Below are 27,100 nucleotides of genomic sequence, written 5' to 3'. Positions count from 1 at the left end.
TAGCCTTCTTAGGTTGGCTTCTTTCACTTAGTTAATAGGAACTTAAAATTATTTGTCCATTTAAGATTTCACTCATTTATTTTTAGCCCCGAGTTCTATTGTCTAGATGTACCACAGTTTATTGTTCACTTACCAAAGGACATCTTGGTTGCTTTTAAGTTTTGACAATTATGAATAAATGTAATTCTCTTAAGCTAGCTGCCATAAACATCTTTTTTTTTTTTTTTTTGAGAGAGAGAAGGCAAGGGAAAGAAAGCTAGAGTGTGTGTGTGTGTGTGTGTGTGTGTGCACAAATGGGGTGGGAGGGTAGAGGGTGAGGGGAGCGTGGGAGGGACAAGGGCAGGGGAGAGAATCCCAAGCAGACTCCCAGCACTGAATAAGAATTCCTTTTGCTCCATATCCTTACCAGCATTAAAAAAAAAAAAAAACAAAACTTTATTTACTTATTTGACAGACAGATTACAAGTAGGCAGAGAGGCAGGCAGAGAGAGAGGGGGAAGCAGGCTCCCCGCTGAGCAGAAAGCTCCATGCGGGGCTCAAGCTCAGGACCCTGAGACCATGACCTGAGCCTAAGGCAGAGACTTAACCCACTTGAGCCACCCAGGCACCTCCAGCATTTGGTTTTGTCAGTGTTTTGGATTTTGGGCGTTCTAATAGGTATGGTTCTTTTCTTTATTTCTTTTTTTTTTTTTTGGTATTTTTTTTAAGTTGAGGTATAAGTGACATATAACATTGTGTTTATCTCAGGTGTACAATGTAATGATTCCATATTTGTATACATTGCAAAATGATCATAAGCCTAGTCAATATCCATCACCATACATAGTTACAAGAACATTTTTTAAAGAAAAATAATTTTTTAAAAGATTTTATTTATATGAGAGAGAGACAGGCTATGAACAGGGAGGGGGCAGAGGGAGGCAAACTCCTCCCTAAGCAGGGAGCCTGATGTGGAGCTCCATCTCAGGACCCTGAGATCATGACCTGAATCAAAGGCAGACATTTAACTGACTGAGCCACTCAGGCATTCCTAAGGAAAAATAATTTTTAAAAAGTCTAAATTTGTTTTATCAGGTTCATCGATTTATAATTCCCTAATGTCATGATATGGAGCATTTTTCATGTTTTTCATTTATATATCATCTTTGGTGTAATCTGGTCTTTTGTCCATTTTTAAATTGGTTTGTTTTCATATTGCTGAGTTTCAAGAGTTCTTTGTACATAACAGCCCTTCATTATATTGAAGTCCTTTATGGCTGTTTTCATTTTTGGTCTTAAGTCTCTTAATTTTTATGTTCACACTCCCACTCTCCCTCCTTTCCTTCTCTTTTGCTTGTAAAGTATTAACTAAAGAAACTAAATTTTATGCCCTATAAATTTTGAGTCTTAATGATTGATTAAGGTTTTATTTGCTTATTTTTGCAAGGCTGGTGTGTGAGTCCATCAGAGAGCACATTAAGGTGTGGTTTCTTTTTTTTGTGTGAGATCTTAGCAGCCATTGAAAATCATTGCTAGTATCCATTTTTAAATTGCTGATTAAGTGGTCATTGTCCTTCATTTCTTTGTTTATTAGGTGGAAAGTTTTGATCAAAAGAAACTTGTTGCATCAGCACTTGTTGTATAGGAAATTCAGAATAAATTTTCCCCCTTGTTTACCAGCTACTCTAAACGATGAGATGGTTCTCTACCATCCTTCAAAGTGACCAGTGAGTTTTATTTATGAGTATAATTATGAACTCATAGATTTAAATATACTTGATATATTTTAGTTCATTGCAATTATTTTATTAATTTTTGGCTAGTGGAAGCATTTTCTGGTTGGCTTCTGAGTCCTTTCTTTTGACTTGATTCCAGGCATCTTTCCTAACTTTTTACTTTCTTTTATGACATATTTCCACCTCATGGTGTATATGTATCCTGTTCTTAGATGTGGTGTCAGCCTAATGGGAATACCTAATAGTTCCATGTATTATGTTGTTAGGTTTACACAACTTAAAAAAATGTGTATTTATGTCATGACAATTTAGTAGACATTTAAAAAAAATCATATAAATTGAAAGAGAAAATAATATTTTTATTTCACTCTTAACTAAAATTAATGGTTTGCTTGTGCCTGCTGGATACTGTACATATTAGTACTTTATAATCAGATTGGACATTACCACTCTCATTTCTTGTCTTGTGTTGATTTTCTCATGGTACTTAAAAAAAAAATTGTGGCAGCTATTCCCTAAAATCCCACTTCACAAAGATATGTCATTGAAAAGAATGTCGCTCAACCTAATGTTGAAATTGAACATCTTTTAGCTGGTAGTTTGTATAGTGTCTGACATGTTGGGTGCTACTGTTTGTCTCGAATTGAAAATACCCCATGGCTCCTCTATGACTTGGCTTATAATGCTCGGGGTGCCTCAGTGCATGGTTTGGGACCCATAGGCTAGCTACTTCTGCCCAGTTTCTGTTGTAACCAGTGGTGTGCTTTTTAAGTTTATTGTTTTGTTTTATTTCTGTTTTTGTTTTGTTTTTTTAGTGATCTCTACACCCAAAATGGGGCTTGAACTCACAACCTCCAGATCAAGAGTTGCATGCTCTTTTGGCTGACTGAGCCAACCCTGTGGCCCCCATAGTGTGTGTTTTTAGTTATTGTTAAGTAAAGTTTGTTGGTCCTTCCACTCTCCAGTTGAGTTCTCATTTAAGATTTACTTGTGAGTAGATTATGTGATTATGAAATGTGGTAGGAAAGAGGCCTGTCTCCCCACGTCCCTTTAAAAATTCTTTTAAATATATTCTGTTTCTCTGTAAGTACCAAGTGATATTTATTACGATTTTTTAAATAAGAGAACTTCCTTGTCTTCTGTATTAGAGTTACAGGTAGTGATAGCACTTTTGATTTTGTTTAAAGACAATAATCTAGTGTGGGTTTTCCCCTGATACTTAATAAACATACATACTCTTTGATTTGGACAGCTGTATGTAGGACTGAATTGTGTCCTTCCCAGTCTTTCACCTTGGAGGCAGAGGGTGGAATTATTTCCTGTATATTTTGGCTACTCATTTGCTAACACCTGACATTCTAGTTTAGTCTATTCTATTCTATTCTTTTCTCTTTCTTTCTTTCTTTCTCTTTCTCTCTCTTTCTCTCTTTCCTCTTTCTTTCTCCCTCTCTCTCTTTCTTTCTTTTTTAAGATTTATTTATTTTTAGAGAGTGCACGAGTGGTGGAAGCGGCAAGGTGGGGGGAGCAGACTCACCACTGAGCGGGGAGTCTGATGCTGGACTCTGTCTCAGGACCTTGAGATCATGGTCTGAGCTGAAACTAAGAGTTGGACACTTAACCGACTGTGCCACCTGGGCAGCTTAAGGGCACCTGACATTCTAATCCTCAGAGTCTGAACTTGCACTTTCACTTTCAAACTGTGCTCTTTATTTTATTATTATTTTTGATATTGAAGTCTAGTTGGCACAAATGTTGTATTAGTTTCATCAGTATAGTGATTCTGCAAGTCTGTATGTTACACTGTGCTCACCACAAGTGTGGCTACCATCTGTCACCACACAATGCTATTACAGTACCTTCCACTTTGTTCCCCGTGCTATACCTTTCATCCCTGTGGTTTATTCACTCCATAACTGTACCTCCTACTCCTCTTTACTTGTTTGCTCATCCGCCCACTCCCCTCCCCTCTGGCAGCCATTAGTTTTGTTCTCTGTAGTTATGAATCTGTTTCTTATGTTCTTCAGATTTTGGTCTTATGTGGAGGTTGAGTTTACAGATTGCATTATGTCAATTTCCTGAATTAACTTTAGTTTTTTTTGTTTTTGTTTTCTTGTCATTAGTTGTATGTTAGATGTCCGCATTGAAATGGCATTCATACTTCCATTTTCACTGTAGGGAACTTCGGAATTTTACATTTTAAAATTTTCTTTTACATATATATCTTGGCTTAAGTATATTTTTATTTATTTATTTATTTTTTTGTCTTAATGTTTTAGTCAGTGACACTGAGAATGTTGGGAATCTGAGTGGAAGACATGAAATCATTATGTCATTCAGTGAATTTTTGTGAGTGGCACATGCAACTCTAATTAAATTTATTGGTTTGGATAAGCTCCTGGGGTTAGGGGAGAAACTAAAGATTAAACCTGATAATATATAAGATGGGTACAGAAAAGAAACAACTCACATAAAGAGTAAAGTCTCTATTAAAGTACAGCCCTAAACAAATGTTAGTAGATTTGAAAGGACTAATTATATAACAACTGAATTGCATGGCAGTTGCTCTTTGGGGATATGCATGAGAAATTGTTGTCAAGCCTGTAAATGTGAATACTAGTTTGCATTTTGTGGCCATAGGTCATAAACCTCAAACATACTGTCATGCAAGGAATTTCACTGATGATGATATGAGCACCTCTAAACTTTATCTGCTTCATCTGAAGGATTATATCTGTCCCATTTTGTTTATAAAATTTTTTTCTTGGACAACAATATTCATATTTTAAGAGAAGTCCCTTTTTCTTTTATTTCTTTTTAATCTTTTAAAGATTTATTTCTTAGAGTATGTGTGTATGTGTGTATGCACGTGTGCGTGTGCATGCATGCAAGTTGGGGGAGAGACAGAAGGTGAGAATCTCAAGCAGACTGGCTGCTGAGCATGGAGCCCGATGTGGGGCTGTCTCAGGACCCTGGGATCATGACCTGAGCTGAAGGCAGAGGCTTTAATCCACTGAGCCACCCAGGCGCCCCTCAAGTATTTTTTTTTTTTTTTTAAGATTTTATTTATTTATTTGAGAGAGAGAGAGTGAGCATGACGGGGGAAGGGTAGAGGGAGAAGTAGACTCCTCGCTCAGCAGGGACCCTGATGCAGGACTCATCTAAGGACCCTGGGATCAAGACCTGAGGCAAAGACATGGGACGCCTGGGTGGCTCAGTTGGTTGGACGACTGCCTTCGGCTCAGGTCATGATCCTGGAGTCCCGGGATCGAGTCCCGCATCGGGCTCCCAGCTCCACGGGGAGTCTGCTCCTCTCTCTGACCTTCTTCTCGCTCATGCTCTCTCTCACTGTCTCTCTCAAATAAATAAATAAAATCTTGAAAAAAAAAAAAAAAAAAGACCTGAGGCAAAGACAGATGCTTAACTGACTGAGCCACCCAGGCGCCTGAGTTTTTTTGTTTTAAGATTATATCAGAAAAATTTATAAGGTAGTTTAAGATATCAAATAGTACTTGGTGTAGAGTTACTACAGGAGGCTGAGACTTTTGGCTGTAGAAGACCTACCTACAAAGTCTGCCCTTGGCTGGCATTGGAGAACTTGACTGTTAAGTTTCCTACAGCATGTAAAACTTTTCCTAAATGAGAATAGTGGCATACTGTGTCTCAACTGTTGGTAAAAGCAGTGCGGTTTCCGCTGAATACCTGCTTTCTTTCTGGGAGTCTGGAATTCTGATACACGGTAGGCTCCACAGAGACCATGGGCTCAGTCTAAGGAGCTGCTGGCAGACAGTACTTCACATGTTACTGTTGCTGGAAGGGAGCATTTAGCTGGTTTCTGGGACAGCACTGCAGGAGGATTCTTGGAAGCTTAAGCCTGGTGTCCTATGGACTTCTCTCTGCTTGCCTTTTCCTTTGCTGTTTTTGCTTTTTATCCTTTCATGTCATAAATCTCAGCCACAAGTATGACTCTGTGCCAAGTTATGTGGGTTGTGGGGTGATCTTGGAGGCCCCCCAATACAGTACTGAAAGACTTACAGTGTAAAACCCTGTCCCATTCTGGTACACCCTCCCCAACCCCCGCAGTCTTAATTTTTTCCTTTTAGCTATTTTTTTTGGTATTTCCTTCTTTGTTTCTTTGTTTCTTTCTTTTTTTTTTTTTTTTTTAAGATTTTATTTATTTATTTGACAGAGAGATAGAGAGTACAAGTAGGCAGAGCAGCAGAGGAAGAGGGAGAAGCAGACTCCCTGCTGAGCTGGGAGCCTGATGCTGGGCTCCATCCCAGAACCCTGGGATCATGACCCGAGCCGAAGGCAGCCAAGGCAGCCGTTTAACCGACTGAGCCACCCAGGTGCCCCGGTATTTCCTTATTTCTAAATGATATACTAAAACTCCTTTTTTTTTTTAGATACCAGTTTTCGGGGTGGTGTATTAACTGGGTTTTACTGTAGATGACAGTTTAGGTCTCATAGCCTTTCCTGAATTCTTTCCCTTTAGCACTCTGATACAGTCATGCCTATCACAGTGTTTGATTGAATCAGTGTTCATTGTTTTCATTATGATGACTGGATAAATACTGTATAATGCCAAGCCAGGCAATAGGCTATTCTATAGTTTCATTTTCTCACCTACTTTTTTCTTTTCCTAACAGTTAATGGTTATCTCTTATTTTCAGTTTGCGTTTCTGTTCTGTTCCTGTGACAGATTTATTCCAAAAGCTCCAGCAGCTCTTTACCAGATCTTACTGTTCTTTTCCACTTGGGCAGAGGTCTGTAAATCCCATTGTCCCCGGGAGCTCTTCTTCTTCCTGTGTCACTGTGAACCGTGTCACTAGTTGGTCACAGGCCTGCTTTTCCTGGGGCTGCCTTTGCTGCTTTCCAGGGTTGCACTCAAGACATTGGGGTTCTTGAGAAAGTGTATGGGAAGTACCTTCTTTGAGACTGTGTGTCTGAAAATGTTCTTTATTCTATCTATATGCTTGAATGGTTGTTGGAACTAATTTTCTTTCAGAGTTTAGAAGCTGTTTTCTTTGTCTTTAAATTCCCAGTGTTCTGTTAGCAAATTGTCCCCTATCCTTTGTAATTGCTCTTTCTGGAGGAATCTATTTTAGTATACCCTTTATATCCCATTGTGCTCTGAAACTTCCTAATGTGCCTTGGTGTGGGTCTCTTCATTTATTGTGTGGGGTGCTTAGTGGTCTCTTGTGGTCTGAATACTCTTGTCCTTTAATTCTGAGAAAATTTCTTCATTTGAAGAACAAAATGTATTGTGGGTGCAAATTTTGTTCACAAAATTTGGCATTTTCAAATAATAGGTTAATACTGGGTAGAGGTTCAGTATGTAATACATTAATGAGCCAGTATTTGGATTCTCTTATTACAGATTTAGGTTGGAGAGTCTTAGTTGACAGCTTATTTTTAAAAACTGTAAAAACAAGGAAAAACTGCTTCTGCTGAATTTTAGCTTGGTATTTATTAATAAGGAATATTTATAAAATGCTGAATTTGTTTGTCTTGTAAACTAGTTCAGCAGGTTATTAGTTTTCTGGACTGGGTCTTTTTCTGTGTTGATATTATCAAATTTAATAAACCATTAAACCATTATTGGAGTTATTCTTCAAAGTTCATTTCGGGAGAGTTTAGCAATCTTTCTTTCTTCTCTATTTATATTACTTTGTCCTTTTGCATGGGTGAGTGATTCTTATTACATGTACTGATTAATACTGGTACCTGAGCAGAAAAGACTTTTTAAAGAATAATGAATATCCTAGTTCTTGGAGAAAAACTGAATGTTTTTATGCCACTTAGTTAGGTTTGAGTCTAGTTTTGTGAAACCTTTTTTTTTTTGCTTTATCTCAATTATAACTGTGAAAGTGCTTTTTACACTTTTAACGTAGTGCTTTTTGTCAGATACTGCTGAAGTAACATCTTTTACCTTTAGTATAGTGCAACTCATGCATCTGTACTGTATTTTATATGCCACATACATACTTTAATATTTTAATGTTTGTGCATTGTTGTGCACTTCCAGTTACTCATTATTGTGCATTATTGTGTATTTTCAATTTGTTTAACCACTTTACTACTAAGATTTTGCCTTCCCATGCCCATTTTTCCCTTCACAGATTTAAACAAATTTCTTCATTAAAAACTATGGTGATGAAAAAACCCATTTTTTTTTTTTACCTGCAGTTCTCTTTGGAGAGAAATTTCTCTTATACAGGAACCAGCACAGGCTTTCATTTAGGAAAGATTAAAAGAGACATTTTTATTGTAGTGATGTGGGGCATCGGGGTGGTGGGATGTTTATGATAGAGGTGGGAGGAGCAACATTCTCAAAAAGGAAGATCTGTATTTTTTTAATGGCTTGTGATCACAGTCATCTCTATGTATAGCATCCATGGCTTGCTCCCTTCTGAGAGATTTTATTGAGATATAATTGATATTCAATGAAATACGTAGTTTATTGCGTTTTAACAAATGTGTACATACATATAGCCCATATGCCTGTTAAGATATAGCACATAGTTGTCAATCGAGAAGATTCCCTCCTGCTCTTTTGTCCTCAGTGCTTGCTTCTGCCCCATAACCCCACAACCACAGTTTTTTTTTTTTTTTTAAAATTTATTATTTATTTGACAGACAGAGATCACAAGTAGGCAGAGAGGCAGGCAGAGAGAGAGGAAGGGAAGCAGGCTCACTGCCGAGCAGAGAGCCTGATGTGGGGCTCAATCCCAAGACCCTGGGACCATGACCCGAGCTGAAGGCAGAGGCTTTAACCCACTGAGCCACCCAGGTGCCCCCACAACCGCAGTTTTAAATTCTTTTGACAGAGGTAAGTTTCCTTGTTTCAGAACTTTACATGAACAGAATCATACATTATGTGATCCTTTGTGTCTAGGTGTGCGGACTTGAAATTCATGTTTTGTTGTGTGTGTGAGTAGTTTGTTCCTTCTAAAAAATGCTAATGTTTAAAAAAATGCTAACCTGAGTATATTGTAGTTGATTTAGTCTTTTGTTGATAAAAATGTAGATGTTTCTAGTTTTTATGAATAAAGTTACTCTGATCATAAGCTTTTGTGGATATATTTCCATTTCTTTTGGGTAAATAGGCAGTAGTGGAATATAGTAGGATTTAACAAGAGTTACTGCCAAACACTTCCAAAGAGGTAAAATTTTACATTCCCACCAGCAATGTATTAAAACTTCCTGGTGTCTCACATCTTCACCAGCATTAGGAATGATCTCATTCCATTTAAATTTTAGCCTTTCTAGATCGCGTTTTTTGATAGTTTACTGTGGTTTTAATTTGCATTTCTTTGGTGTTTAATGAGTTGGAGCTTTTTGCATGGGCTTCTTGACCAGTCATATATTTTTATTTGTTAATTGTTTTCTCAACTGTTTTGCCCATTGTTTTCCCTGGATTGTTTACCTTTTTATTATTGAATTGTAAGAAGTTCTTTATATATTATGGATATAAATTTTTTGTCAGGTATATATTCTGTAAATGTCTTTTCCAAGATTGGCTTGACTTCATTTTCCTAATAGTGTTTTTTAATGAACAGAAGGTTTTACTTTTCACAAGGTCCAATTTTTCCATCTTTAATATTATAGTTAATGTTTTCTGGTTGTGACTGGGAAATTCTTAGCCTGACATCTCAAAAATCTGTTTTTCTTTAGAAGTTTTATAGTTATTAACTTTGAAATTTTATGTGTATGATTTACCATGAATTACATTTTATGTATGAAATGTGACAGAGTGGCTTGAGTTTCTCTTTTTTCCCCATATGGTTATCCAACATTATGTGTTGAAGACTTTCCTTTCCTGCATGAATGCCTTTGGAACCTTTATTGAGAATCAATTGACTGCATACATGTGGGTCTTATTCAGAATTTTGTTTGGTTCCACCAACCTATTTGTCTTTCCGTACTCCAATACCATGCCATCTTGATTACTTTAGCTTTAATAACTGCACTTTTCCAAGGTGGTTGTGGCTGTTCTGTTTTGTGCATTTCTAAAAATTTGAGGATCAGGTCAGTTTCTTTCGAAAAGTTTTGTTTTGTTTTGTTTTCTTTTTTTTCCCTTATATATAACTTACATGTTATAAGATGCACCCAGTTGGAAGTGTACAGTTCTTTGTAGTTTGGCAGTTGTGAATACCTGTGAAACCATCACCACAATCATGATGTAGAACACTTTATCATCCCCAAATTCTCTTGTACTTCTTTGCATTCACTTTCCTGGCTGACCACGTCTGTCCCAGGAGCACCTTTGATTGGGGTTCCGTCACTACAGATTAATTTTGCTTGTATTAGAATTCCATTATACATGGACTAATGCAGTGTGTGTTCTTTTGTATCTGGTTCTTTGGTTCATTGTTTTTGATACTCATCTATGTTGTGTTTATCAGTAATTCATTCCTTTTTATTGCTGAATAATATTTCATCAGGATGTATGATGATTTGTTAATTTTCGTTTGATAGATATTTGGGTCATCTCCAGTTTTTGTCTGTCATAAATAAAGGTACTGTGAGCTTTCATTGACAAGTCTTTGTGTGTGCTTACATTTTCATTTCTCTTGAATAAATACCTGAAAGTGGAATTGTTAGGTGATAAAAGTGTATATTGGGATACCCAGGTGGCTCAGTCATTGTCTGCCTTCAGCTCAGGTCATGATCCCAGGGTCCTGGGATTGAGCCCTGCATCGGGCTCCTTGCTCAGTTGGGAGCCTGCTTCTCCCTCTGCCTGCTGCTCCCCCTGCTTGTGCTCTCTCTCTCTCTGACAAACAAATAAATAATTTTTAAAAAAGTGTATGTTAATTTTATAGGAAACTATTAAATACTTTTCCAAAGTGACTGTGCAGTTTTACCTTACTGTCAGTAACTGATGAGAATACCAGTTGCTCCACATTCATGTCAACCCTTGGTACTGCCAGTCCTTTTAATGTTAGTGGTTGTGTAGTAGATTTGTAGGAGATAATGTGGTTTTAATGTTCTTTTTAAAAAAGATTTATTTATTTATTTATTTATTTATTTAACAAATAGAGAGAGAGACAGCCAGAGAGGGAACACAAGCAAGGGAAGTGGGAGAGGGAGAAGCTGGCTTCCCACTGAGCAGGGAGCCCAATGCAGGGCTCTATCCCAGGACCTCTGGATCATGCATGACCTGAGCTGCGGTAGGTCATGATGCTTAATGCCTGAGCCAACCAGGCACCCCTACTTTGCATTTTCTTAAAGAATGTAATGATATTGAGCATTGTTTCATGTGCTTTTTGATTGTGTATTTTCTTTGGTGAAGTATCTGTATCTTTTGCTTGCTGTTATTCTTTGCTCATTATTTTGTGATTGGTTTGTCTTACTGATTTGTAAGATAATATGTACCTTCTAGGTTATATGTATACACATTCATTTTTTTTTCTAAAGAAATGAGTTCGTTGTCAGATTTATGTATTACAAATATTTTCATCCAGTACATGGATTGTTGTTTAATTTTCCTAATTTAATTTTCTTTCAGTGTGTAGATGGTTTAGCTTTTGATGAAATCTCATTTATCAATTTGTTCTTTTATGGTTTGTGCTTTGTGCTTTTTGTGTTCCACCTGAGATATTTTTGCCTATATTTACTTGTTTTGTCATTTACTGAGAGTTCTGAGATAAATGGGTATTTGTCTATTTCTCTCTTTGTACTTCTGTCAGTTTTGCTTCATGTATTTGGAGTTCTGTTATGAGGCATGTACGTGTGTAGAATTGCATCGTTTATGATTGTGGGGACATCCTTTTCTTCTAGCAGTGTTTCTTGTATTGCAGTTTATTGTCTGGTATTACAGTCATTCCATTTTTCTGACGTTATGGGTTTGTATGGTGTATCTTTACCATTCGTTTGCTTTTAACCTCTCTGTATAATAATTGTCTTTAAAGTAGATCTCTTATAAACAGTGTATCACTGAATCTTGCTTTTTTGTGCAGTCTGATTATCTCTGCCTTTTTTATTGGAATGCTTAGTTCATTGCCTATAGTGTAATTACTGGTTTTAGTTCTATATTGCAATTTGTTTTCTGTGTAATTAATCTTTTCTTTGGAGGTTTTCTTTTCCTCTTTTGCTTCTGGCTTCCATGTGGTCTCCATTGACACTGAGGTGGGGTGGCCTCATTACCACTGGGTGATGCTGAAAATTCTGATTCTTTTCTAGGCCTCTTCTGAGACTACCCAGCAGGAGTGGAATGGGGCTCTTAGTTACTTAAGTTTGGGATGGAAGTCCAGATCCTTCACATGGTCTCCATTGACACACTTGCAAGAGCAAGTACTCTTAGCAGCTGGCAGGTGTGGAAGGCCCAGCTCCCCACCTGGGGCACCCCTTGAGGGTGCAACTCTCATCTCCTTCTTACTGGTGCTGTTGTGGGTAGGGCTACAGATTTTTCTGGTGTTTGCCTGGAGCTCTTTACTAACTCCACTATTATCTTAAAAGTTTTCTGGGATGTAGAGGCAAAAACAAAACCCTGGAAACTCCCAACTCTGTTCTTAGAATCCTGAGGCACCTGGGTGGCTCAGTGGGTTAAAGCCTTTACCTTCGGCTCAGGTCATGATCCCAGGGTCCTGGGATCGAGTCCCGCATCCGGCTCTCTGCTCAGCGGGGAGCCTGCTTCCCTCTCTCTCTCTGCCTGCCTCTCTGCCTACTTGTGATCTCTGTCAAATAAATAAGTAAAATCTTAAAAAAGAAAAAAAAAATCCTGAGGTCTCTAACCACCAGCCTTCTTCTCTGTCAGTCTTATTGTCTTTTTTTTTTTTTTTTTAACTAATATTCAGGATTTTTAGTTGTACTTACCAAGAGGAATGGGGATAAGTGTTCTTTTTTTCAAATCTTTCAAATTTACATCAGTTCTTCTGTTGCCTTAGAAGTTGGAATTTCTAATATTTGTTTTATTTTCTTACATTAGGCTACTTATACTCAGATTTACCAGGGACCTTCTAAGCTGCTTCTGCCCATTTATTTGGTGAAGTGGCTCCTCCAGTGCTCCCGTGTGTCCCAGTGGAAGCATATTAATGCTTTTAAATCATTGTGCATTCAGACCTTCACCCTTCATGTATGCTGTTAGCTGCTGCCCTTCCTTCTACTCATTCCCAACTCTTGGGGAGGCAAGTCAACAAATACTTGTCTCAAGTAGTTTTTTTTGCAAGATAATCTGTTGAACGCTTTATGGGGAAACCTGTCTTCTCCACTAGTCTAGGATGGAAACTGAGTAATGATAACAAATGAACTGGGAGAACGTGTGTGTTTGTAGACATAGGTTACAAAATTCTGTAGGACAGGAGAGAACAACCCAAATCTGTGTGGCATTTGGTTGTATATATTCCTGCCCTTACTCCTCTTCCTGCCAGTTTTGTCACTTGCTGGCTTTGGAATTAGTGATGACTTGGCTACATCAAGGCTGACGTCTTCAGCTGGGCCCTGAGTTGGAATTCAGTTAGAACCCACCTCGTCTTTCCATGCCTTTCCTGCCCTTCCCAGGAACTGCTCCCATCAGACCAGGCTTGCTGCCATCCTACAAATAAGCTCTGTGTTCCTGCTTGTGTCTGTACGGTGCCATTCCTCCGGCATGCATGTTCTCTCCTCTGCATGGTCGACACGAAGGGCAGTGTAATGGGAAGAATGGATGCTTTCAGGGTAGATCCCAGTTTTCCTTCTTCCTGTGTGACTTAGGGTAAGTCACTGTGACCCACTCCTGTTTGTGAACATGAAAAGTACTTCTTTTCTCCCAGGATGTACTAAAGTTAGTTAATGTATGTGAATGTTGCTGAAGCCGCAGGAATTAAAATAAAATTTGGGTTCCATTGCTTTGTTTCCTTAATTAAAATGTAAGGCAAAGGGTTCACTTCTTCTAGTCTTTGTCTCATCGGCAGTACACAGTATGTTAAGAGCATGGAAAAAACTAATTAGTTCATTAAGGAAATGTTTGAGTACCTCCTGTAATGCCTGTGTTGTGTTAAATGCCGGAACTTAAAAATTTGCTGGACAGGATAGATGGGTGCCCAGGCAAGTAAAACAGCACAGGGCTTGCAGTGCCGGAGGTGTGTTTCGGAGATTTTGGGAGCATGGAAAAGGAGTGATGAGGGAGGATTCCTGGATAAAATGTTGCTGGTAATTGTTCCTTTTTTTTTTTTTTTTTTTAAAGAACAGCTTTTTTTTTTTTTTTAAGATTTTATTTATTTATTTGACAGAGAGAGATCACAAGCAGGCAGAGAGGCAGGCAGAGAGAGAGGAAGAAGCAGGCTCCCTGCTGAGCAGAGAGCCCGACTCGAGGCTCGATCCTAGGACCCTGAGATCATGACCCAAGCCGAAGGCAGCGGCTTAACCCACTGAGCCACCCAGGTGCCCCTAAAGAACAGCTTTATTTAGGTATAATTTACGTATCATAAGATCTGCCCACTTTAAGTGTGTAATTCAGTGATTTTTAGTAAATCGACCAGTTTGTTGTAACCGTCACCACCATCCAAATCTAGGCTGTTTCCATCACTTCAAAAAGATTCTTCATACCCATTTTTAGGCATCATGGTGAAGGATAAGTGTGCATTGGCCATGCAGAAGTGCGGGAAGGAGGGCTGGCTTCTCTGGAATGAAGACAGCGTGCACAAAGCCAGGGGAGCATAGGACAAAATGGCTCAGTGTGGAAGGAATGCCTATCAGCGGGTTTATTTCTGTAGTTTACAGCTATGCTCCTTCCTGGCAGCTGTGTTCTGGCTTCCCCTTTCTTTGGAGCTCTGGGGGGCCTCGATGGCTTAGTGTCAGCTCAGGTCGTGGTCTGAGAGTCTTGGGATGGAGCTCTACATCAGGCTCTCTGCTCATCAGGGAATCTGCTTCTGCCCCCCCCCCCCGCCTACTTGTGATCGATCGATCTCTCTCTCTCTCTCTCTCTCTGTCAAATAAATAAATAAATAATCTTTTAAAAAATTAGAATTGTACTTGAACATTATTTTCATATGGATATTAGTCATTTTTCTATGAATTACATCATATCCTTTGTGTGGTTATCTTGATTTGTTCATATTTTTATTGATTTGTAAGAACTCTTTGCAGTTCAAAGAACTTAAGCTGTTGCAAATTGCAATTAAAAAAATTTTTTTTTTTTTTTTATATTTGCTTGTCTTACCTGTGTTCATGTTCAGAAAAGGTCTTGTCATTTAGGGCTTATGGATTTTTTAAATTGCAAAATAACCTTAAAAGTAAGCACAAAGAGAAACAAGTGATCCTAATAGTTTTCCAAATGAATATCATAAGTATATTAATGAGGAATAAGAACTAATCCAAGTAACTTTAGAACACTGTATGTGGACTGTAACCTCTAAGGAAGAAAAAGTGAACAAATCTTGAGTTCTTACTGTGTCCTTTGCAGTGTCCGTTCCAGTTAATCTATTTTGTTTGTATTTTAGGATTGAGCAAATAAGGGCTCCCTTGTTTCTTTCAACAGAATTTCAGTACAAAATAAAATAGTTATTATCAACACAAATGACTTAATATCATGCAATATAGAATTTAAGCATCTATAATTGCGTGAATCATCAAATATAGCACTACAGCTATTGTAAATTTTAATTATGATTCTGAACTATTCATGCATAGCTATATAAGTTGTTTTTATAATTTATTATTTATAGTTGTTTGTTCATAACCTTAAAGAAAATAGTAAGATTTATGTAGCCACCAAAATGAAACCCCTTACAATGGGGGACTTCTTTGTAAAAGAAACTCTGTATACTAATTTGAGAACTCTGATTTTCATTTGGTTTATTTTTCTAGGACTTAAGGTAGCTGGTGCTTTCTACAGAAGCTCTTTGAGGATTGAAATGTGTGATGAATGGAATATAACTTGAGATGATAAAATGAATGAGTATTTCTAAAGAGGGGTCGTGAAGAGAAATGTTTTTGATTTGTAAATGCAAGATTACTCACTATGTTTTGTGTGTGTTTGGTGCTTTTGTGTTTTGGTTGGTGTTGATGACCTTTTTCCCTTATGTGCAGGTGTAATGGATAGGTAACAGAGAAACCCTCTTCACTGTCTCATCAGGGAGGCAGAATGACTGAGTGCTTCCTGCCCCCCACCAGCAGCCCCAGTGAACACCGCAGGGTGGAGCATGGCAGTGGTCTTACCCGAACCCCCAGCTCTGAGGAGATCAGCCCTACTAAGTTCCCTGGATTGTACCGCACCGGCGAGCCCTCGCCTCCCCATGACAGCCTCCATGAACCTCCTGACATAGTGTCTGATGATGAGAAAGACCATGGGAAGAAAAAAGGAAAATTTAAGAAAAAAGAAAAAAGGAGTAAGTGCCATTTTTCTCTATGCTTTTGATATGTTTTAGATAAACTCTTACTCTGCTCCCTTACCTGCTGTCTTCTGGAATATGTCCAAAGACTCTTGTTTGACATTCTCTGTTCTTTACTTTTCTGGGTCTCAATTTTTGTATACTAGAGTTGTATTTTAGGGTCCTATTCTTGTGAATAAAAATACCAAGTTCCAGAAATGGTAAAGTTTTTTGGTAGAAGTTTCTTATATTGGTTATTTTAAATAATGTATAAGAAGTAGATACTGGAATTTTACTTATATAGAATATTACTTTCTTGGCTAGGTTGTGTAAGCCATTTAGGGTACTCCACTTTATTGGAACTGAAAAAGTTGTTATTTGTTTGTCTTAAGCAAATACCATAATGTATTCTATTTATAGTTCCTATTCAGTAGGAAAGGTGAGTTGTTTAAGTTTAATATGTTAAAGCAGATCAGTTGAGTTATTTCAAGTATTGCTTTATTTTGAATTTTATGATATTTTTAAGTTAATTTGCTTTTTGAAGCTTAACACTGAGGTAGGATGGACACATTGTGTATAACTTGAATGAGATATCACAAAATGGATATATGTCCTTGTAATTAGAAGCATCTGGAAATAGAGTGTTATCAACACCCTTGAAATTCCCTTCCATTATCCCTTCAAAGTGAATCCCCCACCCTTCCCAGAGGTAAAGCTTCTTTCAATATAGCTTGAAGCTGCCTAGTTTTGAATTTATAAAAATTAAGCATATTTCCTTTTGCATCTAGTTTCTTCCGCCCAAAGTTAAATTTGTTAGATTCATCCATGTTGTTTAACGTGACAGTAATTAGTTCATTTTTATTGCCGGATTTTGTTTCGTTGCATTAATATACTAGAATTTACTCTGCTGTTATTGGTCATTTGGGTTGTTTGCCTTCTTTGGCTCATGAATAGGGCTTCTAGTACTTAAGGTAGCTGGTGCTTTCTACAAAAGCTCTTTGAGGATTGAAATGTGTGATGAATGGAATATAACTTGAGATGATAAAATGAATGAGTATTTCTACTCATTCTGTGAGTGTCGCAGGTGTTTATCCATTTCCGTTGTGTATGCCTGCGATTGGAGTTCCTCTATTATAGGCCATGCTCATTTTAGCAGTAGTAGATCTTGCAAAACAATTTTCCAAAGTGGTTGTACCAGTTTACACTCACACCAGCATTGTCTGAGAACTGCATTGGCTTTTTATATCATGGTATCATGCCCTTCGTGTTCCCGCCCTTCTGGTTGTAGTATTTTAAATAGAGGGTGATTTGTGAAATAGTTTTTTATCTTTGTTATAAAATAGCTTTTAAGGCAGCTGGCTAAAGAAAAAGAATAGGAGAATTATATTTGGAGGCAACAAAACCAAGCTAGGATAGTTCTAATATGATACAAAGCAAGTGTCAGTGTGGAAACCAGGGCTCGAGATGCTGGGAAATGGGTGGATGTGTCAGCGATCACCCAGAGGCGAGGGAATCTCCTGGCTCTGTCCTCCATCCACCTGAGTCTTCAGTCCCTGCTCCAGTCTCCAGAAGGAACTTAACAGATAGTGACAGGAGGGCGGGTGTGATAGGGGAAGTACGGGAGCCTCCAAACACCAGTGCCATTTGTGTCATGGTGTCAGACTGCTTCAAATTACAGGGACCAAATGTGTGGAAAAAATCTAAAGTAAGTAAGAGCACCTTGTCAGATGATGAGAAAAAGCTCTTTTATAGAAGGACCCTTTCCATTAGCCCTCCCTGTAGATCCCTTTGTTGTGTATTCATAATACTTGGTTTGCCAAAACTCCACCTAAAACCAGTCGTAAAGGTAACTAGTCCTTTGCATTTCCCTCTCTTGTGGTCAGGAGATGTCACTGCCTCATCTCCTTTGAACCGAGAAGAAACCCCTTTCATTACTGGCAGTACCCAGGAGGCATTGACCAGGAGTGAAAAGCGAGGTAGCCAGTGCCCGGTAGCACTTTTTTTTGGGTCCTGTTTTTAGGAAGTTTATGGCCGGGTTGACATTAAACAGATAGATGACTTCTATTTCCTGTACTTCTTTGGCAGCTGAAGGCTATGCTGCCTTTCAGGAAGATAGCTCTGGAGATGAAGCTGAAAGTCCTTCCAAAATGAAAAGGTCCAAGGGAATCCATGTTTTTAAGAAGCCCAGCTTTTCTAAAAAGAAAGAGAAGGATTTTAAAATAAAAGAGAAACCCAAAGAGGAAAAACATAAAGAAGAAAAGCACAAAGAAGAGAAACATAAAGAGAAGAAGTCGAAAGACTTGACAGCAGCTGATGTTGTTAAACAGTGGAAGGAAAAGAAGAAAAAGAAGAAGCCAATTCAGGAGCCAGAGGTGCCTCAGATGGACGTCCCCAATCTCAAGCCCATTTTCGGAGTTCCCCTGACTGATGCAGCTGAGCGGACCATGATGTACGATGGCATCCGGCTGCCGGCGGTGTTCCGCGAGTGTGTGGATTACGTGGAGAAGTACGGCATGAAGTGCGAAGGCATTTACAGAGTGTCAGGTACTGGAGACACGCGCTCCTCTTGGGTGGTCTGAAAATTCACTTCCGTTTTTCACAGGAAGGAAAATGATTGGCTTGTGAGGAAAATTATTGCATGGGTCCTAAGTCTTGTCCATTTCCTCCATCCTTCTAGTTGAGCAGAAATCCCCACCCGGCGTGCGCGCACACGCGCGTGTGTCTCCCTCCACAGTTTGCTTTTCCCTTCCCTTAGGAGGCTTTCCACACTAGTTTTCACTTTGGGGAGCAGCCCCCTGAGTCTAAGTGAAGTAGCTGAGTAGCATCCCTTCCCTCTGGTGCGCTCAGACTGTGCTTTATTCTTCCCGCCTCCTTTCTCTCTGAGCAGGGCTCAGCGTTGTGAGGGAGATGAGCAGGGCAAGGAAGGGTATCTGGGTGAACAATGCGTCTTGGCCGCGAGACACTTTTTTTTTTAAGATTTTATTTATTTATTTATTTGACAAATAGAGATCACAAGTAGGCAGAGCAGTAGGCAGAGAGAGGAAGGGAAGCAGGTTCCCTGCTGAGCAGAGAGCCCAATGCGGGGCTCTATCCCAGAACCCTGAGATCATGACCTGAGCTGAAGGCAGAGGCTTTAACCCACTGAGCCACCCAGGCGCCCCCCACGAGACACTTATTGACATAATCCTCTTCCCTGAGTTCGGCTAAGGGACATACAAATGTTACTTGCTAAATGTTTAGGCCCAAATGTGAATGCTTTTGTCAGCTGCGTGCAGCTGTTCCATAGATGAGTAAAATTGATTTTCCATCTCTGGATGGAAAATCCATCTATGTATGTTCCCTATCTGTGAAAATTAAAATTTCATGTTTGGCAAGAATAGAATACATTCAGGTGTCTAAAATCAAGCATAATGTATACTATTGTACTATTTAAAGGAAAAAGATTGTTTCTTACAAAGTAGTAGGACTTTTGAACTATATAGGGTGGAAGTCTGTCCTGCCTGTGGCAACATCTGTGCTCCAGATCATTGCCTTCCTGTGATTCAGTTTCTTAATACTGGAGATCTGTTTTATAAAAACTTGTTGGTCACACGTTTTCATTATGAATCAAATCATACAAATTTAGAATATATAGAGAGACTCCTTGAGTTTTTCCATTTATTTGGCTCATAAACATTTTTAGAGGGCAGGTTTGTTTTTTTTCTTTTTTTGGGAAGGGACAGGCACCTTTGGTATTTGGGGAACCCTTTACCTAGTCCGCTAGATAGCATGTCATTGTTTAAGAGTATTCTAGCTAACATGTTAACCATTTTCTAGAAAATAAAATCCACAAGTTAGGCATTGAATTTGAATTTATAACTCTCTAGTAACATGGAGATAAACACATTTAAATGAATTTGAAAATTTGGCTTTTATTTTTTGTTTTTTTAAGGATTTTATTTATTTATTTGACAGAGAGAGAGAGAGAGCGCACAGGTAGGCAGAGCAGTAAGCAGAGGGAGAGGGAGAAGCAGGTTCTCCACTGAGCAGGGAGCCTGATGTGGTGCTCGATCTCAGGACTTTGGGATCATGACCTGAACTGAAGGCAGCTGCTTAATGGGCTGAGTCCCCCAGGAACCCCCCAGGATTTGACTTTTAAAGCTAAGTAAGATGAAAAAACCCCTAACTAATGATTAATTGATTTGTAAAGATTTAAACAGTACTGACTGAGATAGCTGCTTCTCTCACATGTTTGATAGGCAGGAAGGAATTTTGTTGGAGGTGAAAGTTTCTCTGAAGAGTTTCTACAGCTTTGTTCAAAGGATTCTTTTGTTTTTGACCTATTTTTGATGTTTGCATTCTTTTGGAGAGTCAGAGTTGCAGAACTCCTCTCTTTGTGTGTCAGAGCGTTCAAATGAAGCTGTTCCCCTGATCACTGACTCCTGGAGGCTGAGCTTCTGCTTTGATCAATTTTTTATTATTTTTTAAGCTCTGACAGTATGCTGCATTCTGGATTAAAGTTTATGGCTGTGACTTTTCTTTCTTTGAATGCCCATAACAATACTGTTTTCTGCTGGAGATTTTTGGCTCTTACTTATTTGTATGTAAATTCCAGTTTTAGAACAAATATATGTCATTTTGGACATGCTCTTTCTTTACGTAGGATGTTCTATTTGAAGTGTCCAATTCTTTTTTTTTTTTTTTTTTAAAGATTTTATTTATTTATTTGACAGAGAGAGATCACAGTAGACAGAGAGTCAGGCAGAGAGAGAGAGAGAGAGAGAGGGAAGCAGGCTCCCTGCTGAGCAGAGAGCCCTACGTGGGACTCGATCCCAGGACCCCGAGATCATGACCCGAGCCGAAGGCAGCGGCCCAATCCACCGAGCCACCCAGGCGCCCCTGAAGTGTCCAATTCTTAAAAAGAAAACATTTTGATAATTTCAGAGTAACAGCAAACCAGACACATATTTTAATTATTTACTTGAGCAGTTTTCTGGATAGGCAGATGGGGGAGAAAAATTAGATACATATAAATAGAGAGAGTAGGTCTTTGCTAAGAATTTTACTTGAAGTTGTCACTCAAGAAAAAGGGATTTATTGAGGCACAGAGGTGGCTTAGGCAGTTAAGCATCCACCTCTCGATTTCGGTTCAGGTTGTGATCTCAGGGTTATGGGATTGACCCCCACGTCAGGCTTCACACTCGTCACCAAGTCTGCTTATCCCTCTCCCTCTGCTCCTCCCCTCCTCAAATAAATAAATAAATAAGATCTTTTTTTAAAAAAATGAGAATTATTTTCTTTATCAAAATGACCATTATATAAAAATAAGCTTTGTTTTCTTACTTTAATACTTTCAATTGATAAAATTTCTTATACTCATATTTTCAATGGATAAAATTGAGTTATCAATTTTGTCAGTGCTGGATAAATTACAGACTTATTGTAATGGAAGGTTTTCACATAAGGAAGGCCAAATTCTGGATGTAAGCACTATTGATTATAAAATGCTGTTCAGATTAGATGACGCTGGAGTATTTGCATCAACCATTACAGTCTCTTGGCCTTAATCTGTGGCTTGTTTCAAATAATTGGCCTAAAGTTTTGAGTAATAAACACAACAGAAAGCTACCTTGTACTTTTATGAATCCATATCACTTAACTGCAGATTGGCCTAAGGACTTAAAAACTTACAAAATGTTTGAAAAACAGTCATTTTGTGTGTCAGCATTTCTTTCTGTCCTGTAAGAAAAGCAAAACAATTTGATTTTAGAAACCCAAGTTTCACTCTTTTTGGTTCCAGCTGCGTTTCAGATTAAGAAAATAACAATTGAAACTTAAAAATAGAAATCAGATGGGGTTTATTTAATGGATAAGATTTTTCAAAGAGTGTGTTTTGACAGCAAACCCACCTTTTGCATTTATCATATGTTATAGAAAAGTAATTATTCACAACTTTTTGGACACATTTATAAATGCTGAGTTGTGTTTTATGTTGTCAGTCTTGTGACTTGTTAGAAAAGGCAGTTGGCCACTCATGTGGAGCAAGATTTATGCTTGGATTGTAGTTGAATGTCTGCCTGAATTTTTACCTACCTAGATTTAAACTTAAAAAAAAAAAAAAATTGTCCCCCAAGTCACTTGGCATGTTTTGAAACTTAAGATATTCTGTGATTGCTCTGATGTTTTTTTTCTAAGTATTGAGTTTCCATTATTTAGCTTTTGGTTGAATTCACCCACACAGTGTGGTTTTTCATATTACTTTCTTCATAGAGGAATTGTGCACACCTTGAGCGGATAAATACTTCCTAACTAGAGGTTTGTTATTGTCAGATTGGCTCTCCCCAGATCTCCCCCAAGGAGTGGGTGCTGTGCTAAAAAAAAAAGCTGTTTGATTATTTATATTTGCTTGGTACTCTTTTTCTTTGGAATTTGAATGTTTTTAGGAATTAAATCAAAGGTGGATGAGCTGAAAGCGGCCTATGACAGAGAGGAGTCTCCCAATTTGGAAGAGTATGAACCTAACACTGTAGCCAGTTTGTTGAAGCAGTATTTGCGAGACCTTCCGGAGAATCTGCTTACCAAAGAGCTGATGCCTCGCTTTGAGGAGGCATGTGGGAGGAGCACAGAGAGCGAGAAGGTGCAGGAATTCCAGCGCTTGCTCAAAGAACTGCCAGAATGTAACTATCTTCTGATTTCTTGGCTGATCGTGCACATGGACCATGTTATCGCAAAGGAACTGGAAACAAAAATGAATATACAGAACATTTCTATAGTGCTCAGCCCAACGGTTCAGGTACATGGCCTTTCTGCGCACGCGCCCTCTGACGCTGACCCTGGGGAGTGTCAGAGACATTTTCTGTTGCTGGGTCGCATACAGAAACAGTTAACCAGCAAATGTAGACGGTAGATTAGCCTGAATATCGGTCTTTTTCTTTCAGGATATGGACAGTGTCATCATATGACCAGCGTGTAGCTTTGTAATTTGAGTATTGTACAGTCTTTGGTGTGGGTTTCTAAACCCATTTCTGATGACAGTGATCCGTCATGAGTAGAGGGGAAGCCCATGGTACCCACGATTATGGAGTTCATCTGTAGAATTTCAAAGATTTATTTTTTCAAATAGCACTGTTGCCTCATTATATCATGTCCACATATCAGACTCAGGCACAAGGGGGCCTAATGTCATTTGTTTGGTCAGGGACTTAACCTGGTGATTTCATTCATAAAGATAGATCCTAGGGAAGAATGTTACAGAAATTTAATCTGAGGGGGCATTTCAGGGAACTGGGTAGTATGTTAATTGGTGTCTCTTTACAACATAAATATTTGGCATTTGTTTATTGCTCCTCACTTGGTCCTGGCGCAGAGCATATATTTTCCTTTAATTAGAATTATTGATATTTTATTGAAGCCAGACACAAAAGACAAAAAAATGGAGTGATGGTTGTATTTTTATTTTAAGCTCGCTCTTTGGCCAGTATACTAGGTTATTATCAGCCACTGTTATAATGCACAGTTGTAAGAGGGTATTTTCTTACACTTTCTTTGTTCATTGATTGTGTTTAGGAGGTAAAATGTTTCTCAGATTTCAGTTTGATCATTCAGACTAGTCAGGCTTTCAGAATTTGGTAAATATTACATTGTTACTTGATATTACTATATTGGGGACAATTATTTCATAGAAGGTTCGAGTGTATTGTAAGTGTTAGGTAGAAAATAATTAATGTCCTGATCTCCCTGCATATGAGCATCATATTTAAATGCTAGCTGTGCATATCTGCCCACAAGGCATCGTTTCTGGAGTCAGGGTTCTTGCACTCAGCCCAGCTTGATACCTGCAAGTGCTCTTACTTCCTTCGTGTTCCTCAATGGATCTACTTGTGTGAGTTAAAAGGTCTCAAAATAACTTGAGAATAATGAACATAAGATTTTTTAAATCAGTTAATATTATATTGCTAAAAAAGAGCAAATGATGGCCAGTGACTTCTGCATCCTTTCTCCTGTCCTTTCTTCCCCCCAGTTCCTTACGGTGCTGGAATACTCACTGAACTCTTGCTGCCTTTCCGTTCTTTTCTTTCAGTTGGCCATTGATTAGCAAAGCATATCTGGTCACTACTGAGGAAAATTGTCATCCCCATGTCTAGGATTAAAGGATGTACTATTCAACAGACGCACATTAAATGAAATAAAATGATAATTTGAATAGGTTTTTTTTTTTTTTTGCAAATCTTTTTATTTATTTTTTCTTAGATTAGCAATCGTGTCCTATATGTGTTTTTCACACATGTGCAAGAGCTCTTTGGAAATGTGATACTAAAGCAAGTGACAAAACCTCTTCGATGGTCTAACATGGCCACTATGCCCACACTGCCAGAGACCCAGGAGAACATCAAGGAGGAGATCAGAAGACAGGTGTGTGTGCTCAGCCCCACGCTTCAGCCCCAAAGAGCCTACCTTTGCTCTGACCGTTTTGGATGGTAACGATGATTGGTAGTAATGATTAGTAGGAGCAGTTCTTGTTCACTGAGCATTTATGTGTGCCTGGAACTATGTTAGACACATTGTTCATGGCACATGGAAGGCAGAAATTTCTGTCTGGCACTTTCATGCCAGTGAAGTGAGAATATTGTAGAAAGAACACAGTTTTGAAATCAAAAGACCTGGCCTTAAGTTCTCCCTAGGTTTTCTTAGCGGACTGATTTTTAGGCAGATTGGTCAAACTCTGTAAGCCATGGTGATCCCATTTTAAAATGGGTCATTTTGTGTTTTGATGTGAAGCTTATTACCATAAATGAGATAATGCTGCCAGGTATGTTGTAAGGAGTCCAAAAATGTTAGCTTATCTGGACAAGGTTGCTGTGACCAGCCATATTTTACAGATACAAAGAAATTTGGGGAAACGAAATATCTGACCCTGTGCCACGTAGTTACTGAACTATAGAACTGGGATTTGACCCAAATCCTGTGCTTTTCCACTGTGCTACTTTGGTAGAAGACATCGTTCATCTGATTGTGTGTGTGTTTAGAAAAACTGATTAAGAAATTCAAGACTGAGAAATCTACTTATATTTGATGATTATTATGTCTTTTATTTGCATACACATTATCAAATTCCTATTTGATTTTCTTTCCTTTATCTACTTTGAACTCCCATTATTAGTTGTTGATAGGAAGGGTTAGGAATGAACTGTTAGTCAACCGGTGTAAATTAATGATGAGAACCCAATGTCCAGGCAAAAAAGGATTTTGCAGTCATATGCTTGAAAAAATAATTTATGCCATTATTTCGTTCCCTTAGTGATAAATGAAAGATAGTTGGTTATACATCTTGAGAAATTGCATGTGGATGTGGTTTTAAGATGATAAGATATGGGACACTACTCATTGTGTGGCATGTTGTCTTCTAGGAGTTTCTTTTGAATTGTTTACATCGAGATCTGCAGGCTGGGGTAAAGGATTTATCTAAAGAAGAAAGATTATGGGAAGTACAAAGAATTTTGACAGCCCTCAAAAGGAAACTGAGAGAAGCTAAAAGACAGGTGAGTAAATTTGTCATTTTGGTATATCATGTTTATAATGGAATATAAACTGAATGTGCTGGAATTTTCTTTATATATTATTTTAAGTTAGTTCCTTTTAAAGATTTATTTATTTGACAGAGACAGACACAGCAAGAGAGGGAACACAAGCAGAGGGAGTGAGAGAGGGAGAAGCAGGCTTCCCACTGAACAGGGATCCAGATTTGGGGCTTGATCCCAAGATTCCCGGATCATGACTTGAGCCAAAGGCAGACACTTAACAGCTGAGCCACCCAGGCGCCCCAGTTAGTTTCTTTTAAAAACACAATATATACATGTTTCCTGAAGTGAAGTTCCTGATGGGAAATTTATTTGCTTAAATGTTCCAGTTAATGATTACATACAGTTTGATACCAGGAAAATGTTTAATTTAGAAAGTTGCTTTTTTTTTAACCTTTTTAATTTATTTATTGATACTTCGTGTGATATTGTAATCAATACTTTTATAATCTAATTGATAAATATTTGGCCAGTAAGAACCGCTCGAGTGGCTCCAGTGTTCTGACATGCACTCATCAGTTTTTGAGGTTTCCTTTCTTTCTGGCACAACAGAATGTTCGAGGTTTATCTTGTATTTTCTCTAGCCCAGCCCTGCAGTTGGCTCTTTGTCCAAGGAGCCATGGTTCCTTTCAGTATTTAGAAATCAAGATCTGGATGCTAAGGTGTGTTCACGGCTACTGTCATAGCACGGGTTTCAGGTGCTCAGTGAACACAGCTGGAGAATAAAACACACATACACACACACACACACAATATGAAAGTCGTGAAAGACGAAGGGTGAGGAACTATTCCACAGACCACACAGACACAACAAAGTACAATAAGTGGACCTTGTGTTGGATCCTGGGCAGTTTGATGAAGTGTTATGAAAGACACTTGGGATAACTGCTGAAACAGGCTGTACTAGTAAATTGGGTCAATCTTAAAATGTTCTGATTTTGATAATTATACCATATTAATATGAGTGTGTTTGTTGTTTAAAAAATCTACACTGAAATATTTAGGTGCATGTGCCCCTGAGTGGCTCAGTTGGTTGTGTCTGACTCTTGATTCTGGCTCAGTTTACCATCTCAGGGTTGTAAGATCAAGTTCCCTGTCAGGCTCTGCACTGGACATGGAGCCTGCTTAAGATTCTCTCTCTCCTTCCCTCCCCCTCTCTCTGCGCACCCCTGTTCTTTGTTAAAAACACAAAAAAACAAAAAACAAAAAACCCAAAAATGTTCAAGTGCATGCTTAAAGAGAAGATGTACAAACAATAATGGGGCAAAGCATCAACAACTTTTGAATCTGTGAAGTGTAATAGGGAATCACTCTTCTATTCTTGTAATTTAAGTAAACTCTGTGCCCAGCATGAGGCTTGAACTCACGACATTAAATTCCAGAGTGGCATGCTCTACCAACCAAGCTGGCCAGGTACCCCTTGGATGTTACCAAAGTAACAAAATATAAAAAGCACCTTGTGGACTGACTAGCCGACAACGTAGGCCATTTCTACAGGCACTGACTCAGTTCACTGAGATGACCCAGTGTTGGCCTTGTT

General features: G+C 38.5%; 1 protein-coding gene across 4 annotated transcripts in view; it reads left to right on the top strand.

Annotated features, from left to right (window-relative positions):
- The window catches only part of RALBP1 (ralA binding protein 1), a 58,162-nt gene that overhangs the window by 15,900 nt on the left and 15,162 nt on the right, over positions 1 to 27,100 (top strand). For 3 of the 4 annotated variants that reach the window (XM_004742706.3, XM_004742705.3, XM_004742709.3), the window contains exons 2-6: positions 15,723 to 16,021; positions 18,089 to 18,547; positions 22,426 to 22,775; positions 24,233 to 24,394; positions 25,390 to 25,521. In XM_004742706.3, the coding sequence (XP_004742763.1) occupies positions 15,778 to 16,021; positions 18,089 to 18,547; positions 22,426 to 22,775; positions 24,233 to 24,394; positions 25,390 to 25,521 (1,347 nt within the window). In that variant the 5' untranslated portion in view covers positions 15,723 to 15,777. Of the gene's footprint in view, positions 1 to 13,245; positions 13,408 to 15,722; positions 16,022 to 18,088; positions 18,548 to 22,425; positions 22,776 to 24,232; positions 24,395 to 25,389; positions 25,522 to 27,100 lie in introns of those variants that run through there. The other variant, XM_004742707.3, reaches the window with a different exon arrangement.

This window comes from Mustela putorius, unplaced genomic scaffold (genome assembly GCF_011764305.1).
Source record: "Mustela putorius furo isolate JIRA1106 unplaced genomic scaffold, ASM1176430v1.1 tig00003858_pilon_pilon_pilon, whole genome shotgun sequence".
Lineage (NCBI taxonomy): Eukaryota > Metazoa > Chordata > Mammalia > Carnivora > Mustelidae > Mustela > Mustela putorius.
This window is presented reverse-complemented; position numbering and strand designations above follow the sequence as displayed.